Here is an 18077-nt window from a genome sequence, read left to right on the forward strand (position 1 = left end):
GTAAAATTTGAGGCTGGCACACCAAGTAAATGTATACTAAACATGTGACACTTGAAAATTGCGCACACCCGTGCAATGGCTTCAAACGTAAATTTTACTACCCATAGACAAGGTTTTAAAAGCCTTTTACAGGTTGCCACTTTAGATTTACACAGGAGGTCTGGTGCTAAAATTACTGCCCATGATCTGACGTTCACGGTAATGCCTCATGTGTGGATTGATTGCCGTTTTCGTGAGTGCCGAACTGACGTGTGTTCGCCTGTGCACTGAGACTAGGCAGTTTAAAAAAAAAAAATACATTTTTATTGTTGGGCCGAGTTCACATCTATGCGAATTGAATGCACATTTCCACCGCATTCAATTTGCATAGTAGGAAAATGTGACAATGTAAAAAGGGGACTGCACTGTAAAAGGACTCTGTAATGATTACAATTCCTCATTTTACAGTGCAGTCCCCTTCACATTTAGTGCCCCTTGCAGCAGTGCCCCCCCTTTCCTCTTACCTCACTGCCCTTTTTCAAGCTTTGCCTCCCCTGCCCAGCCCTACCTTCACTGGGGCAGAGGCAGTTTGTCTGCCTGTGTGCCCTCTCCCAAGTCGCCCGCCCCAACTATGTCATCCTTTTTCGGGTGATTATCAGCTTGTTAATATGAAAAAGCTCTCGCCCCCTACCCTGCTGATAGAATGACATTATCGTTCGGGCGGAAGACCTGGAACAGGAGATACAGCTGCTAAGTGGCACGGCCACAATCTGGACAGGACTGTCACGGACCAAGGTCTCTATCTCCTGTGGCCTGGTTATTAACCAGCTATGGACCAGTACTGGTCCATGGCCCAGGGGTTGGGGACCCCTGTTTAAATTAGTTGGGTCAACTATTTAATATGAGCAGTGCAAAAAAAATAACCAGGTGATATCATTGTGTTGCTTATGCTGTTAACATACAATGCTTCTTACCGTCTGGACTGCAGATAAAAGAAAACACAATTACCATTAAACTGAATTTTTTAATGACCATCAGTTCCATGCTGTCCTGTTCATAACCTCCTCCCAAGCAAATTGCAAGGGTAATAGTCATGCTTCCTGATTTCTATATTCTTTCAGATGACGGGAGATGTGGAACCACCTTGTTTTACACCCTGACACAACTGTTTAAACTTCAAATTTTATTGATATTATATAGTATTTATATAGCTACAACAGTAAGAAGACAATGCAGTTTCAATACAAGAGGGATCAGCAGGCCCTGCTTGTTTGAACATACAATTTAAAAGGGAGGGTCAAGTGATACAAACAGCAATAACTGTTGGGGGATGAGTAAATTAATAAAGCAAAAGTACAGTTTATTAGTAGATAAGCCTCTCTTAAAAGATGGGTTTTACGAGATCACCTAAAAATCTTTTTATTGTGAGCCTGAGGTAAAACAAATATATATTCTTAATCCTAAGTAAGCCAAGCTTGCTTGATAGAATTCTTTACCATTACCCTGTTGCCAGACAATTTAATTTATCAACAGGCTTCCTATAGGGATATATGTGCATTTAACCTGTTTTAGACCTATTTACCTGTAAAAGCCTCCTGTCTGTAGACAGCAAAAACCTTGAGACTACTGCTGGATGCCGCTACGCTGGATATAATCTCCGCTGCTCCAGCAGCTGACTCTGGGTAAGGTAAAAGGTAATTTTGTGTTTTTATTACAGAGCTGCACTTTTTAAGAATTTGATCATAGTTCGAAACCTATGTAAACCCAAAATCGGCTTTCCATTCCTTCGATGTGGTGGCAGTTTTTTTTTTCTTTTAAGGGTTTTTCTCTTTATTTTTACCTGATCCTGCCAGTAACCTACTTCCTGTCCTAGGGTAATAACACTTCTCTATTGAGGAACAGCATTTTCACCTTAGGATACTCTCCTGTTTTGGACAACAACCACCAACCTTGCTCCTCATCTTCGTTGCATAGGGGCAGGTGTGTTTTAGTGCAGGCAATAACTGGAAAGTCTGATAACATCTGACTTTTTTTTCCATTTCACTGCAAGGCCACACCTATAATTTATTTTATAGTGCTCTGAGGGTCATGTGCATTTGTTTGGAGCATATACATTGGCGTGCCATTTAATGAAAAGACACATACACATTTTTGTATACTGTGCATTAAAACACTTGTAAATGCATGCATATGTATAACCGTTACCAGTTTGTTGGATTGCAATAGTAGTTTGAACAATGTTTGTTATGTTTGTCATTAAAACAAAGCATTTTCAAATATTCTGTAATGTACATGTTTTTGAGATTTTTAGTAAGTGGTTAGGCCACTTGCATCAGGGCTAAATAAATGGTGTACAATGCAAAAATGTATGCTAGCATATGTTGCTGTCCTGTATTTCTGCTGATTATACAGGAGTTGACAGGTTGTAATGCATATAAAGGCTTGTCAACAGATTGCGCGCAGTGGCGGCTGGTGCTTAAAATGTTTGGGGGGGCGCAAACAAACCAAATTCAGGAGAAAAAAAAACATGAAATGCAGCCTCACTGTGCCAATCAAACGCTGCCACTCTGCCCGCTTCCTGTTTGCTCGGCACTTACACTGTCTTGTGTGGGCTGCGGGTGACCGTGGCAGGCGGTGTCCTCGATGTCTTCTCCTATGATTGGATACCTGTCATTTCAGCCAATCAGGTGACAGGTAACAGACCTGAGCACCTGATTGGCTGAGCGACTGTTTAGTGTTAGGAAAGCTAATATTCTTTCCTGACACAGCTGAGTGAACTGCGAGCGTCCAGCATGGCGCTCGCTGTTCACCTTTTTTGACGTCTATTAGAGCCTGTGTCTCTAATCAGGTTTTAAAAAATAAAATAAAAAATACCCCGCTGCTGTAATTCAGGCGCCCAAAAGGGGGCCGGGTGCCTGAATAGGGGGTGTCAGCGGCGGCCATAGATTCATGCAATGCATATTTGTCAGGAGGGGGCAGCGCCCACGCGCCCCTTATGGACTTGCCGCCACTGACTGCATGCATAGTTCTGGTTACAGACATGCTCATATAATGGGATTTTTTAATTGCCTGTAGAGTACATTACAGGAATTTGCTCTTGGACGATTAGGTTGCGCATATACTTTCAGATGATTGGACGCTTGCAAACAAAGCTGTAAAGGACAGCTTTAATATAACTGCCCCCACTGCCAGAAAGCCTCACTTTAGTGGCAAGCAGTAAAGAGGCAATCATAAGAACTTTGTATTACCTGTAAAATCCTTTTTTGGAGTACTTTAAGACAAGTAAACAATCCTGTTTTTTAAATCTTACATTACAGGCGGCAGGAACGTAGTTTTAGACCATTGGGATGTTCAAAAGCAATGCAACTAAGGGATTGGTAACACAGAAACAAACTGACAGAGGGTTCCAAAACAACTTCTGCTCAAAATTGGTATCAGAAGAGGCCTGAACATCCACCTGGGAGTGGAGAAGCAGGGGGAGCCTTGCTAATTTGGGCTTGGTACAAAAATTGGTAAACAGTATAAAACTAATGAATTATATTGAATTATACATAATAAGTAATGTATGTGGAAATGAATGTGCATTAAAGTCCATAATAGATTAAACTTCTTGCTCAAATGAAACCGTGCTTGGTGTCCAATGGTATGAAAAAACCTGTTGATTGTGCTCCCAACTGATTAATGAAGTGAAGGTCCCTACTCTCTGAATGAAGTTGACCCTCATTACCTTACAGCAAGAGCGGTCAAAAGCGCTGTATGGTCTGAGTAACCCGAGGTACTGGAAATGGCTCCTGTCGGTGTCTTGTGGTCCCAGGAAACTACTCTGAGAAAACCTCCACCCTCCCACACTATACGAGATCCAGACCATGATCAGATCTCAACGATCACAGGCTCCACACCTGTATTCCAATTAGCAGCTCTCTGCACCATCTGTGCTCCAAATGGACAACCATAGAATGTTCAAAAATAGAATAACGGGCTCCACATAGCATAAAACATTAGGCTCTTTATTAAAACTTCAAAACAAATGCAGTTCTCAAGCAGGTTAAATGGAAATCAACAGCTTTCTAGATATAAAGGTAATCATTCAATGTCCTCACAAACTCTCCAAATAAAATTGATAGAAGCTTGCTGTATATCATCTTAAGCTTGATCCAACGCACCAGCTTGACATGTTTCGCCATAGCAAATAACATTTTAAGAAGCTTCTGATGACTTAATTTGCTATGACAAAACATGTCAAGCTAGGACCAAAGGTGCATTGGCTCAAGCTTTAGATGGTATACAGCAAGCTTCTATTGATTTTTTAAATTTTATTTTTTGAGAGTTTGCGAGGACTTTGATTACCTTTTTGGATTGTAGCAAGCTGTCGATTTCCATTTGACCTGCTTGAGAGCTGCATTTGTTTTGAAGTTTTATTAAAGAGCCTAATGTTTTATGCTATGTGGAGCCCGTATTCTATTTTTGAACATTCTATGGTTGTCCATTTGGAGCACAGATGGTGCAGAGAGCTGCTTATTGGAATTCAGGTTTGGAGCCTCTGATCGTTGAGATCTGATCGCGGTCTGGATCTCGTATAGTGTGGAGGTTTTCTGGGTCCACAAGACACTGACAGGAGCCATTTCCAGTACCTCGGGTCACTCAGACCATACAGCGCTTTTGATTGCTGTAAGGTAATGAGGTCTACTTCATTCGGTGAGTAGGGACATTCACTTTATTAATCGGTTGGGGGCACAATCAACAGTTTTTTTTTTTTTATTCCATGGAACACTGAGCACGGTTTCATTTGAACAAGAAGTTTAAATTTATTATGGACTTTAATGCACATTAATTTCCACATATATTATGTATAATTCAATATTGGTTAAATAATAATCACAATTTTTTGCCAAGGCACATTGCTAGCTCTGTTTGTCTAAGGATTCGTTTTCCTATGACACCACTTTTTTTCTACTAGGGATTTCCTGGGATTATGGCTGAAGCCATCGCCCATACCCCCAATATTTTTTAGATTTATACAGCAGCTGCCTTTTATCTTGAAAGCATTCCAAGTGGCTCATGAGCTGCTGGTACGCGTTCAGAAGTGGCGGGAAGAGACCTCCCACATATGTAAGCAGTGTTCGCACCACACATGTGAGGTATTACTGTGAACGTTGGAGTAATAATTCTAGTGGTCCTCTGTAACTCTAAATGGTAACCTGTTAAAAAAATTGCGTTTGAAAAACCGCTGTGCAAATATCGTGTGACATAAAAAAATATCGCCATTTTATTCCCTAGGAGTCTGCTAAAAAAATTAATATATCAAAATAAATGGTTGGGGGGGTTCTGAGTAATTTTTCTAGCAAAAAAAATACGGTTTTGAACTTGTAAACAAAAAGTGGCAGAAAAGACTTGGTCTTCAAGTGGTTAAACTAGGCCCAAGAGATGACTTGTCTAATCCACCACTGCCAAGTACCCTCAAAGACGGAGAACTTGGCAGAATAAAGGAAACTAACTGTGAGGTAGACTCATATAGCACATACTGTATCCAGACAGTGGAGAGAAATCCCTTGAATATTACGAAGCAAGACATGTAAAAACCCTTAGAAGGTCCACTTGGTGTCCCCTACCTGCAATAGCCATCTTTAAGCCCCTAAAAAGGCCATTTGCTTGTAACCAGACACTTACCTATTTTTCACTGGACAGGGCCACACAGCCCTAGTTCTGCTCAAGCTAGAATGAGGTCTGCTTGCCTTTTACTTGCATGACTACTGATGCCACCCTGATAGGCGCAGTAGGCCACTGCATTTGCATATTCCAACTTAATGCTGATCAAGTGACCCTGCCGCCAAAAGGCTCAAGGAAGAAGCAACAACCTGTTTACCAAAAGCCCCAAGGTATTGTTTGAAAAGCCAAACCTTCAACAACCAAGTCCCCTGTACCGAGACGGTACTCCCTTCTCCCATTGGACAGACTGGTATCCATCAGCACCTTTCAGATCATCAGGGGGAAAGGATTATTTTTGTGATTCCAGCACCCAATTGCAGATTCACCATTTTGGGACAAGTCTGGTTTTGCTAGTAAAATGCTTAGGGTAATTCAAGCACATGGGTAGGTTTGTCCCATGCTGCCAGAATGTTGAGAAGCAAAGGTCAGGTGTTAAATTGGGGGATACAGCACTGCCTCAACGGAGGCCACCATTGGCCCCAGATCCTTCATGCAAAAGCAGAAAGTTGGGTGGCAAATGGATCACGGGGTGCATGGTCAGGAACTTGTCTGTAGGGAGGAAGACCTTTGATAGAGCTGTAGCAAAGATCAAGTGCAGAATTCATCAAACAATGAGTCGCATCCAGCTATGATTTCTGAAGTCAACTGAATCCCTGCATGGTTGGCACTAAATCCTTACTGTATGTTCCTTTTATCAGGGGCTTGTCCAGGTAACGCACAAAAAGAATGTCCAAAGAGTGATCAGAGCTAGGGCAGTGATGACACACTGAAGAAGACCATAGTGTTGTAGACAGACCAAAGGGAAGGGCAACCAATTGATGATGTTGTACACCCACACCTTTTTAAATGTAATACAAATTGTCAGGAGTGGGTGACGAGAACCTGTGGAGGGTAAATAGAGATGTTTAAGTAGGCATCATTGATGGTAACAGAAGATCTCCTGGTTGAAGGGAAGCAACAATTGAACTGGATGTTTACAGTAAGTGTTGCTTGCAGAGGAAGCTGTTGAGAATTGTTAAGATCCAAAATGGGTTGAATGCCTCCATTTGCTGTTGGCGCAGTGATTAGGTATGAGTAGAAACCCTGGAACTTTCCACCCCTGGAATGGGAACTGAGTCCCCTTGAGAGATAAGCTGTTGGCGAAACATGTAAAAGGTTAATCTACCTTTTTTTTGGGGAGACTGGCAAATTTGACAGCACGAATCAAGGTGGAGGCAGAGACTAAAACTCTAGTTTGTTGCTCCTGGACATGATGTTCTTGACTCGTGTGTCTGGAATTTTCAGGGCTGCAAAGGCTGACTGGCATCATCCTACTCAGACAAGCGGGGGCACCATCACATGGGAAAGGAGGACCTGTTTCCAGAGCTGGAGGGCTTGGAGGTCCGGATCCTGACTTGAACTTGAACCCCTGAGAATTGAGAGAGAGAGAAGAAATTTGGCTGCTATGTGCCAAAGACTTACCTGGAAGGTCTTTTGGCCCTATTTTCTGAGGTAAAAGGGTACGCTTTCCTCGTTTTAAGTATTTAAGGAATCGTCAAATGGCATCCTAAGAGGAAGTCAAGTGGATCTGTTCAAATGGATTTGAGATCCCTAGCAATGTTTGAAGCAGACCGCAAAGGTCTGACACAGACCTGTCTGCAACAGCAGGTTGCATAATCAAATCTGAGGAGGGAGAACAAGGCCTTTTTTTTTTTTAGTAGGGCTTCTAACTTTGTCTGCATGCTTTAGACCAGTGGGCTCCAAACTGCGGCCCTTTGGTTTTATCTGTCCCTTTTGGGTGTTATTTTCTTCATTGGCACCAATGAAGTGCACAATTCCTTCCAATGACACAAATAATGGAGCCCAATGATGGGGCAGAATTCCTTCCAATGACACCAATGATGGGGCACAGTTCCTCCCATTGACACCAGTGATGGGGGATTGTGTATTCCTGATGGCCACAGTCTGGCCCCCTTTAAAGTCTGAAGGACAATAAACTGGCCCTTTTGTTTCGAAAGTTTGGAGACCTCTGCTCTAGAAGACCAGGACAACCCCAATAGAGGGACAGTTGAGGTTTTGTCAAGACTAAAAGGATTACCCATTTTGGAGGGATGAAGAATGTTTTCCCAGCTTAGTCCAACAGACTGTAAAAGTGAGTCTACAGGTTTGGACAGGTAACTTTTTTTCTTTTCTTTGGCCAACACAGGCTCCTTTAAAGGCAGGGCATATGTATGCTGTGTCCATAAAAATAGAAATGATTATACTTTAGCTTAGGAGAGATTTTGATGGATTAAGCCTCCCCATGACTGAACCATGGGATTCAGATGAGTTACCATCCTGCTCCCCTACCTCTGGAAGAACCGATGCAGTTGTAGCAAAATCGGAGATTTACTTTGTAGCCGAGGATTTATATAATTTTTATTTATATATTTATATATTTATATATATATATATATATATATATATATATATATATATATATATATATATCTTCTATATCTCTACACACACAGTGGTGTGCCTGAGGGAGCTAGGAAGGCTTCTAAGGGCAATAGTTACTCTGATAGGAGACCGAGGTCATAGCTGTTAGTAGTGGAACCCAGTGGGGGATCACCCTGGCTCCCCATGGCTTGTGAGCTGAGTGCTTACTGGCTGGGCCTACAGACCTGTTCCCTTATTTGTGCCTATGATTCACCATGCATGGCGAGGAGTTTTTCCCATAAGGGCTACACACGGAACACTACTTCAGAGAAGGAGGGTGTGCCTTTTGTGACCAGCCATTTTAGGCAGATGGGTCCAAGTGCATCCAAGAATTGTTGTGCTGTATCCTGTTTGCAGGGCATGAATCGAAAGAGCAGATTGCTGGGGTGCGTGAAGATGGAAAATGGGATATAGCTGAATAGGAAGGAGGATCTGGTGGTCCTGGGCAGAGGGGGTTGTACCATTGCCTCTGGATTAACCCTTAAGGGACCTGGGTACCCTTATTTTAACGGTTAAAGCTTGGACTTACTACCCCACTGGGCAGATGGTGAATTCTAGAGGCAAGACCCATCCTAATCTTTGCCCTCCAGGTGGGCATACCCCCCCCCAAGATATCTGATGGCTCCAATTGCTTGGACTTCATTTACACTTCAGCTGTCAACAATGGGACCACACTAACAGCTGAATGAGTCATCAGTTGTTGAGGAAGCGGCGGCCCTTTTCTTAACCACTTGCTGACCAGCTGCCGTCATTATACTGCAGCAGGTCAACACGATCTCGAGAATCGCCGTAGGTACCATTTTAAGGGCGATGGCGAGTGCATGTGCCCTCTGCACAGCAGGGAAACTGATGCGTGTGACCGGCGGTTGCAATGACCACGGCCCACTTGTGCACAAGAGCCAAAACGTGTGTGTGTGTGTAAACACTGAAATCCACATTCTGACAGGAGAGGAGAGACGGATGGTCTGTTTCTACTAATAGTGCCTTGTACAGACGAGCAAACATGTACGATGAAACCGGTCCGCCGGACCGTTTTCACCGTACATGTCTGCCCGGGGATTTCTGTATGGTGGCTGTACTCACCATCAGACAGAAATCCGCGCATAAACAATACGCGGGGCGTGTCCGCGCCGTCACCGCGGCGACGTGGGCGGCCCTGCCAGATCAATGCGTCGAAGTCATTCGACGCATGCGAGGGATGGCGGGCGCTCGGACATGTACGGTAGGTCTGTACAGATGACCGAACATGTCCGAGCGGACAGGATTCCAGCGGGCTGTTTTAAAACAAGTCCAGAAATATTTGCCCGCTGGGAAAAGGCCCGGCGGGCAAATGTATGCTGGAATCCTGTCCGCTCGGGCCTACACACGACCGAACATGTCTGCTGAAACTGGTCCGCGGACCAGTTTCAGCAGACATGTTCGGTCGGGTGTACGGGGCCTTAGGGACAGCGATATGTGTCCTTCCCCAGCTGTCACATCCCCAGAGTTAAAAACACTCATTAGGGAACACATTTAACCTCTTGATCCCGCCTAGGGTTAACTTCCCTGCCAGTGACAGTTATACAGTAATCGGTGCATTTTTATAGCACTGATCACTGTATAAATGTCTTTGGTCCCAAAAAAGTGTCCGATCTGTCCTCCGCAATGTCGCAGTCCCGCTAAAAATCACTAATCAACGCTATTACTAGTAAAAATAATACTAATAAAAAATGCCAAAAATCTATCCCCTATTTTGTATACGCTATAACTTTTGCGCAAACCAATCAATATACACTTATTACGATTTTATTTGTAGATGTATGTAGAAGAATATATATCGGCCTAAACTGATGAAGAATTTTTTTGGGGATAATTATTATAGCAAAAAGTAAAAAAAAAAATATATATATATATATTTATATTTTCAAAATTGTCCCTTTTTTTTGTTTTTTTTGTTTATAGCACACAAAATAAAAACCGGAGAGGTGATCAAACACCACCAAAAGAAGGCTCTTTCTGGGAAAAAAATTGTTTGGGTACAGCGTCGCACGACCACACAATTGTCAGTTAAAGCGAGGCAGTGCCGTATCGCAAAAAAATGGCCTGGTCATTAAGGGAACAAATCTTCCGGTCTGTAAGTGGTTAACGACCAACAATTTCTGGCTTTTTTTTATTTGAGCTGTCGGTGGAATACCGCTGACGGCTCAAAGATCCGAGCCTGAAAGTACTGGTACTCGTGCAAATGCTTAGTATCGGTATCTGTGCAACTCTACTGAAAATCCAATCTTAAACCTAAATTTGGTCAGGCTACAAACTTTTAGAGTGTGATTGGGTCATATTTGGATACTGATTGCATTTGCATATCTGGCTAAACCAATAGCAATCTAGAAACCCATACGGAGTGTCAGACATGTTTTTATTCATTACTTTTCAATCAGCTGCCAAGCCTGGTATCTAGACTTGCGTGTGTCACCATTTAAAAATAAAACCACATCCACCATATTTTCAACTATTTAACCATGAGTCACATTCTGGGCTTTTACCAAACTGAAAAGTATTAAAACCAGAAATGTAAAATATTGCAGCTTACCAGTCCTTGGATGAAGTGTTGTGTGCTTTTTGCGATCTTCACCTGGTAATCTGGCCAGTAACACATCTCCTTTATAAAAATGCCCCCACTCTGGAGAAAAGAGCAGAGGCACCTTTTGGGCCAGCAGCATTGTCAGTCTGCGGGGTGGGGTAGATGTACTAGCATTTTTAACCGCACTAACAAACTGTAGACAAAGTAAACCAGCAGTTGCAACACGTTGTTTTTTTCCTTGTGAGACAAAGTTTATACATGAATACATACATGCTTATTGTAAGCACCCCTGCCAATGGTAAATAGTTTCTCAACACTCTGGCTGCTATATTTGCAGTAGAGGTTGTTCTGTTGAAAAACAGACTTATGCCGCATACACACGGTAGGAATTTCCGACAACAAATGTTCAATGTGAGCTTGTTGGAAAATCCGACCGTGTGTATGCTCCATCTCCATCTTTGAGAGCTGGTCCTTAAATTTTCCGAAACAGAAGTTCTTGTCGGAAATTCCGACCGTGTGTACACAATTCAACGCACAAAATCCTACGCATGCTCTGAATCATTGACGTTTACTTTTCTCGGCTCGTAGTGTTGTACGTCGCCGCGTTCTTGACGGACAGAATTTCCAACGACATTTGTGTGACAGTGTATGCAAGGCAAGTTTGAGCGAACATCCGTTGGAAAAAAATACACGGTTTTGTTGTCGGAATGTCCAATCGTGTGTATGCGGCATTACAGGCTGTATCGCCAGATGAAAATTAAAGCGAAGGAAATTAATGTAGCCATCACATTGAAGAATTGGTAAGCTGCAATATAATAATGTTGTTTTGAAGGCTATACTTGATGTACATATTGTAGTACTTAAGGTATACTTTAGAATTTTTACAATTTACACGCCAAACACCGCGGTTGATCAAATTAGCCTGTTTTCCTGTGGCTTCCCATAAACATGTTTTGTAGTTTAGCAATAAATTCTGGACTAGGACCCACCCCATTCTTTGAGTGGACATCAAAGGAGCAGCAAGACACTCATGAGGTTCTATCAAAAAACATTGCAATGCAATATAACTTGATTTGCCTTACTGTGCATTTCCCCTTCCCTCTCCCAGGTCTAAATGTGGTCATTGGATTAGAGGAGGCTGTTATTAAAACCTTTTACATTAAAAGTGTTTTATAGAAATAATGAAGCAAAACTGGATTGTATGTTTTTTTGTTTATATTTAGGCCATGACTTCAATGTTCATGTACAGTACATGTGGTAATTTTGTACCTCGATGCTTGATCTTCTTTTTTTATTACATGGAAATATATATTGCTATATATGTGGTTATATAGTAATACAATAGTATGAATTGTATTTTCGTTGATCTATAAGCCACATTCTATTATCTTTCTGTACGTTGTACAATAAGTAATTCTGGCACTATAGTAAAATTATCACACCAATATATTCAAATATATAAAACAAAAGGCAGGGAAAACGGTCCCAAGAAAAGCTTACAATCTTTGAAGGCAAGGTGCAGGAGGTGTGTGTGTGTGTGTGTGTGTATGTGTGTATGTGTATATGTGTGTGTGTGTGTGTGTGTATATATATATATATATATATATATATATATATATATATATATATATATATATATATATATATATATATATCCCATTTTAAAATAATAAAGCATAAGTCACAGCGACTTCAAAAAGGTTTTTATACTACTTTGTTCCGACTTTGGTGCAACTTGTTCTCCCATGGTTTTCATCAGTCGCATTACATTTCATCAAAAATCGCATTGCAAAGTCGCACTGTAAATCGAGCAATTTTGGGGTCACACTAGTGGAAACCTAGCCTTGCTGTTTTAAGTGGGTCATTTTTATAAATGGCTACATGTCTGATTAAGTCTAATGTTTAACACCTACGCAATGATACACAATAAATCAAGGGAAGCAGTGCTCTCAATGTATGCACATTGATTTGATAGATAAAAATATAATAAAGCATGCTAACCTCTATATCTACTCGGTGTGTAGCTAAATAAAAATTGACAATTTCTTTTTTTTTTTTATATATATTAAACCTCAGTTAACCACTTAAGACCCGGAGCAAAATGCAGCTAAGGGACCAGGCCCCTTTTTGCGATTCGGCACTGCGTTGCTTTAACTGACAATTGCGCGGTCGTGCTACGTGGCTCCCAAACAAAATTGGCGTCCTTTTTTTCCCACAAATAGAGCTTTCTTTTGGTGGTGTTGGATCACCTCTGCGTTTTTTTTCTTTTTTGCGCTATAAACAAATAGAGCGACAATTTTGAAAAAAATGCAATATTTTTTACTTGTTGCTATAATAAATATCCCCCCAAAATATATAATTTTTTTTCCTCAGTTTAGGCCGATACGTATTTTTCTACTTATTTTTGGTAAAAAAAAATCACAATAAGCGTTTATCGATTGGTTTGCACAAAATTTTAGAGCGTTTACAAAATAAGGGATAGTGTTATTGCATTTTTATTAATATATATATATTTTTTTTACTACTAATGGCGGCGATCAGCGATTTTTTTATTTTCGTGACTGCGACATTATGGCGGACACTTCGGACAATTTTGACACATTTTTGGGACCATTGTCATTTTCACAGCAAAAAATGCATTTAAAATGCATTGTTTACTCTTAAAATGACAATTGCAGTTTGGGAGTTAACCACTAGGGGGCGCTGATGGGGTTATGTGTGACCTCATGTGTGTTTACAACTGTAGGGGGCTGTGGCTGTAGGTGTGATGTCATCGATTGTGATTCCCTATATAAGGGAACACACGATCGATGACAGCGCCACAGTGAAGAACGGGGAAGCTGTGTTTACACACAGCTCTCCCCGTTCTTCAGCTCCGGGAACCGATCGTGGGGCTCCAGCGGCGATGGGGTCCGCGAGTCCCGCAGCTGCGGAGCTTCGGACCGGGTCGTGGGTGCGCGCCCGCGACCCACTGCTGGGCATTATACAATCACGTACAGGCACGTGATTGTGCCCAGCCGTGCCATTCTGCCGACGTATATTGGCGTTAGGTGGTCCTTAAGTGGTTAATAAAGTGCCAGTGCTCAAAATAGTAAGTCCTTCTCATACAGAAGTCCTTGCTCATTTAAAAATTCTTGTACAGATACAAATACATTTTTTGAAAAAGGTGTATAAACCATTAAGAATCTTTTTGTAACAAAATGTCGCTGTAGATCTGAGGGGGACATGCAAGGAAAATAAACAACATTTTTGCTTGTACATGACTAAATGATAGAATCGGCAGAGTTTCCCCTCAGACTGCACTGCTAAGTGAACTTGCAGTGCAAAGTGGATTTGCCTTAATAAATAAACCCCTATGTCATGCATAGTGTGTTTTCTAGCGAACAAAGATAGTTTTAGATTATATATGTGTATCTCTTGAAGTGGCTAATTCATAATTACATCCCAGGAAAGTCCATTTCCAATAACTGACATAAAGGCGCTTGGGGACTTCCAATTTTTATTAATGAATAATTCAGAAATTAGGAACAACATTCTGATAGGAATGTGCATCTGAAGACCACTGGATCTGGAATGTTGACTTGTTTTGTAAATTTACGTTGGGTCCAATATATGCAGTAGAACCCTGAATGTTTTTTTTTTAACAGAAATTGTGTTACATACCTTGCGGTACTTGTTAGACTGGAATAGTCTTTTAAACTGTCCTGGCAACTTTACTTTAAAAGGACCATGTTATTGGGACACGCCAAATAAAATAAAAACATCTCGCTGCCTGTGCTGTTCTCTGTATTCATGAAATACCACTGTTTGAAGATTCTTCAGCATCCTACACACTTCCGATGCCTGGTCACCCACTGCTCTCTGTTGTTCACTACCCATGTCCTGGATTCATGCAAGGTTCAACGTAAGGAACCACAGAGTGCAGTGGAGGGCTAGACATCTGACATACCTAGATGTGTCGAATGCATAAGAATCTTCAGCCAGTGATGTTTCATTGATACAGAGAATGGCAGGGGGGCAGAAGGGCTGAAATGTATTTAACAACTTAATTTCAGGAAGCATGTCCAGATGGCAGAATTACTTGGATAATTGTATCTTGCCCAAAACTAAATTGGATGGGTTTAGCCTTAAAATATGACCATTCAAAGAGGTTAAAATGGCATGTTATTACAACTAGCTAATTGTTGAGCCTTAATCTAGTCTAGTATTTAATTCAGAGATGATCAACTGCAAAGATTAACACTATGGAGAGCTTAGAGCCACATAGCCATTGGTGGAAGATCTCATACCTTCAAGTTTGCTGTTGAGTCCCCATGGAAAATGAGACCCCAGTAACAAAGTGAAATTACACGATACAGGAGTACAAAACATTTTTTTTTTTATAGTTGATAGTATTGTCAGGCATCATGTGCCTTCTCAGTAGGATAATTACTTTGAAAAGTTTTTTTAAAATGGAGTACAAGTTACTATTAACACTCAGTGGGGTTGATCTACGAATGGTAAATAAGCTGATCGCTTTGAGTCTATTTTGATCGCATTCACTAATCTAGGGCAAAACTTATTTGCAAATAAATAGGCCTGTTGCCTTTAGTAAATCAACCCCAGTGTGTCCAAAATGAAATGCGTGTTAATATCCTTCTTTAGGCCTTATGCACACTGGATGTTTTTGCAGCTGCTTCTAGGGCCGTCTGGCTTTTTTTTCCCCTGGTTCTAAACGCACCTGCATGCTAGCCTGTGTGTCCATACACACACTGGCTTTTAGCAGTGTGTAGAGGCAGAAAAATCCTCTGCCAGTGTGTCCAGGAGCTGCAGCGTTTTGGCAAAAATAAATGCCTGATGCTGCTTAACGCACCTTAACACTAGGCCCTTTAGCGCTGAGTGTTCGTTCATTTCATTAGCCAGAATAAATTATTATTCTGGCAAATAAAATGAATTAATGCCCAAGCTCTTGACGTCTGTCAACACACATAAAAGCTTTGGACACTTTTAAAAGCCTAAGGCTTTTTTTCTGCCAAAATGCTGCTGCCAGGGGGAAAGGCTGCTCGGAGAGTTTGAAAAACGTCCTGTGTGCATGAGGCCTTAAGATTTCCTCTGTTGGATATGGATTTAAAAAGCCATGAAATACATGCCTGCCCCATAATATGCAGAGTAGTTGTTTTCATTTATAAGGAGCATTGAGTGCTTCGTTGTTTCTGACATTTTCCTATAATGCTTGTTTCCATGCAACAGTTTCTCCCCTACGGATAATAAATTTGCTACCTGTTCAGATGACGGCACAGTTAGGATTTGGGACTTTCTTCGATGCCATGAGGAGAGAATATTGCGAGGTAGGTTTTGAATGCTCTCTGAAAGCAAATATTTAAATGACGTGTTCTCTTCTATAAAGCTTGCCACTCTTTTAAAAACTTTGGTTACTGTTAAGGTTCAGTGTCGCATTAGGTATAACTGCTAAATGACTTTTCAAAGAGGTACCAACACTATTCCAGATTAAGCATGATCTGACACCACAAGCATGTTTACATAGCACTTGATATGCTGTGTAGTCTGGCAGATATACTGTGTATGGACAGTATATGGATACAACATTTACACAAAGATTTGAGAACGTTTTAAATGTTAACAAAAGAATGGAAAGCCAGCAGAGAAGAATGGAAAGTGATATCAAAAGCTGTATTGGTACCATAATGCCATGGAAAAACATTATTTATTAATTTTCCTTGACTTGTTGGATGATGATTTTAGTACAGTATCAAGGGGGCTCTCGTCTTCTGGCCGAAAACTGCAATGTTACTTCACATTGTTGCCTGCATTTTATTTCCCATCCAAGGGCATATAAAACTCATTCACTGTGTATAACGCAAGCCTTTTGGATAGTCTTAATTGTATTAGATGTGTACAGACTCTGGAAGACTATTCATTTTATCTGGAGAGTCCCAATTTGGTAAGATATTGAAAACGTGCTGTTCAACAAATTTTGTAATTAATGGTTTTAATTTAAAACAAGCATTGTATGTAACTTGAATACATACATTTTGTCATATCCAGAGGTTTTAGAAAATCTAATTATCCTGACATTGGGGCTTAGTAGAGCATTGTTCTCTACTAGAAAATTGATAGCACCAAAATGGCCACATTCCACCAACAGAAAGTGAATCGATATTGTCTGTTAATCTGAATTTGAAAGACCAGTTGACTTCAACATAGGGAATGTTAAATATATTCCGAAAGATTCCAAATCTTTTAAGATTGAAACAGATTTTTGGTAAAATAATTTGATACTTATGAACCTTGGATGCCTAAAGGGATATAAAAACTTGGTTTTCTCTTTCAATTAGTTTACGTCAATATAATAAACATGATAGAGCAATTACTTTATTTTTAAACAACTTCTGCTACAATACTAATTGATTTTTCCTTTACTGAGACTACGCGTGCAGTCATTATAAAGGCGCATCCTGACAATTTGGAGTAAGTTTGTGAAATATGGCAATGCTTACATCAATATACTGACAGAGGTGGGGATCTATATTAACATCTAAAATCCTCTGTATTTAGTTTTTATATGGAGACTTCTTCTTTTTTAATTTTTCACATCACAAAAACTGAAGTTTCATAGAAAGGAAGGACCTTTTACAGCAAAGGCAGTTCTAAACAAACTGATAAAAACATTATATAAAGTTTTTTTTTGGGGTAGTAAAATCACAACTTGCAATGAGCTAAAGAATAGCATGGCTATTATATGTATAATGTCCCTTTTTTAATATGAGTGGCACTCTGCCAAAAGTAGTTAAACAATTGCATAAACAATTTTGATTTGTCTTTTTTTTTAATCGTATTAAACTGTAAAGATAAGATTGATTACCAATAATGTATATTTTTTTTGTTATGTTGTCTTGAATTAAAGGAATATTAAACATTTTGGTTTTTACCACAAGCAAAAACTCTGAAATAAAATAATTTAAATGAAGATACTAAATTTGTTGTGTACCTATTTATAAAATACATCTCAAGTCTCGCATCTTCTAAAAGATTACTGACGTTCCAGTGAAATATGTCTTGATGTATATGATGGTTTTATTTTTTATCGAAGAACAAATAACCCTGCCAAATCCTGTTACTTACCTTGAGCGATTCATCATGAACTTTTGCCTTGCACACGTTCATTTTGGGAGGGGATCATGTGTACATTTCCTCGATCCATTCAGAAATGTTTACAGTGACTGTAAATTGGTCACAGTGAGTAGTAGCTCAGCAAAAAAGACCATTTGAAGATGAGCTTATGGATGCAATCAATATGCTTGCTAAATTAAATATAACAAGTAAATGTCTGTCATTTTTAAGTGGAAGCAAGGTTTCACATTATCAATGAGGT

At 40.4% G+C, this 18077-nt stretch overlaps 1 protein-coding gene across 3 annotated transcripts in view; it reads left to right on the forward strand.

Annotated features, from left to right (window-relative positions):
* Window positions 1-18077, forward strand: part of WDR33 (WD repeat domain 33) — a 162431-nt gene that overhangs the window by 76029 nt on the left and 68325 nt on the right. For all 3 annotated transcript variants that reach the window (XM_040348866.1, XM_040348865.1, XM_040348867.1), the window contains exon 7: window positions 15935-16032. In XM_040348866.1, coding sequence (XP_040204800.1) covers window positions 15935-16032 — 98 coding nt within the window. The remainder of the gene's footprint in view (window positions 1-15934; window positions 16033-18077) is intronic.

The sequence above is a fragment of the Rana temporaria genome, chromosome 4, assembly GCF_905171775.1.
Source record: "Rana temporaria chromosome 4, aRanTem1.1, whole genome shotgun sequence".
In the NCBI taxonomy this organism is placed as follows: Eukaryota; Metazoa; Chordata; class Amphibia; order Anura; family Ranidae; genus Rana; species Rana temporaria.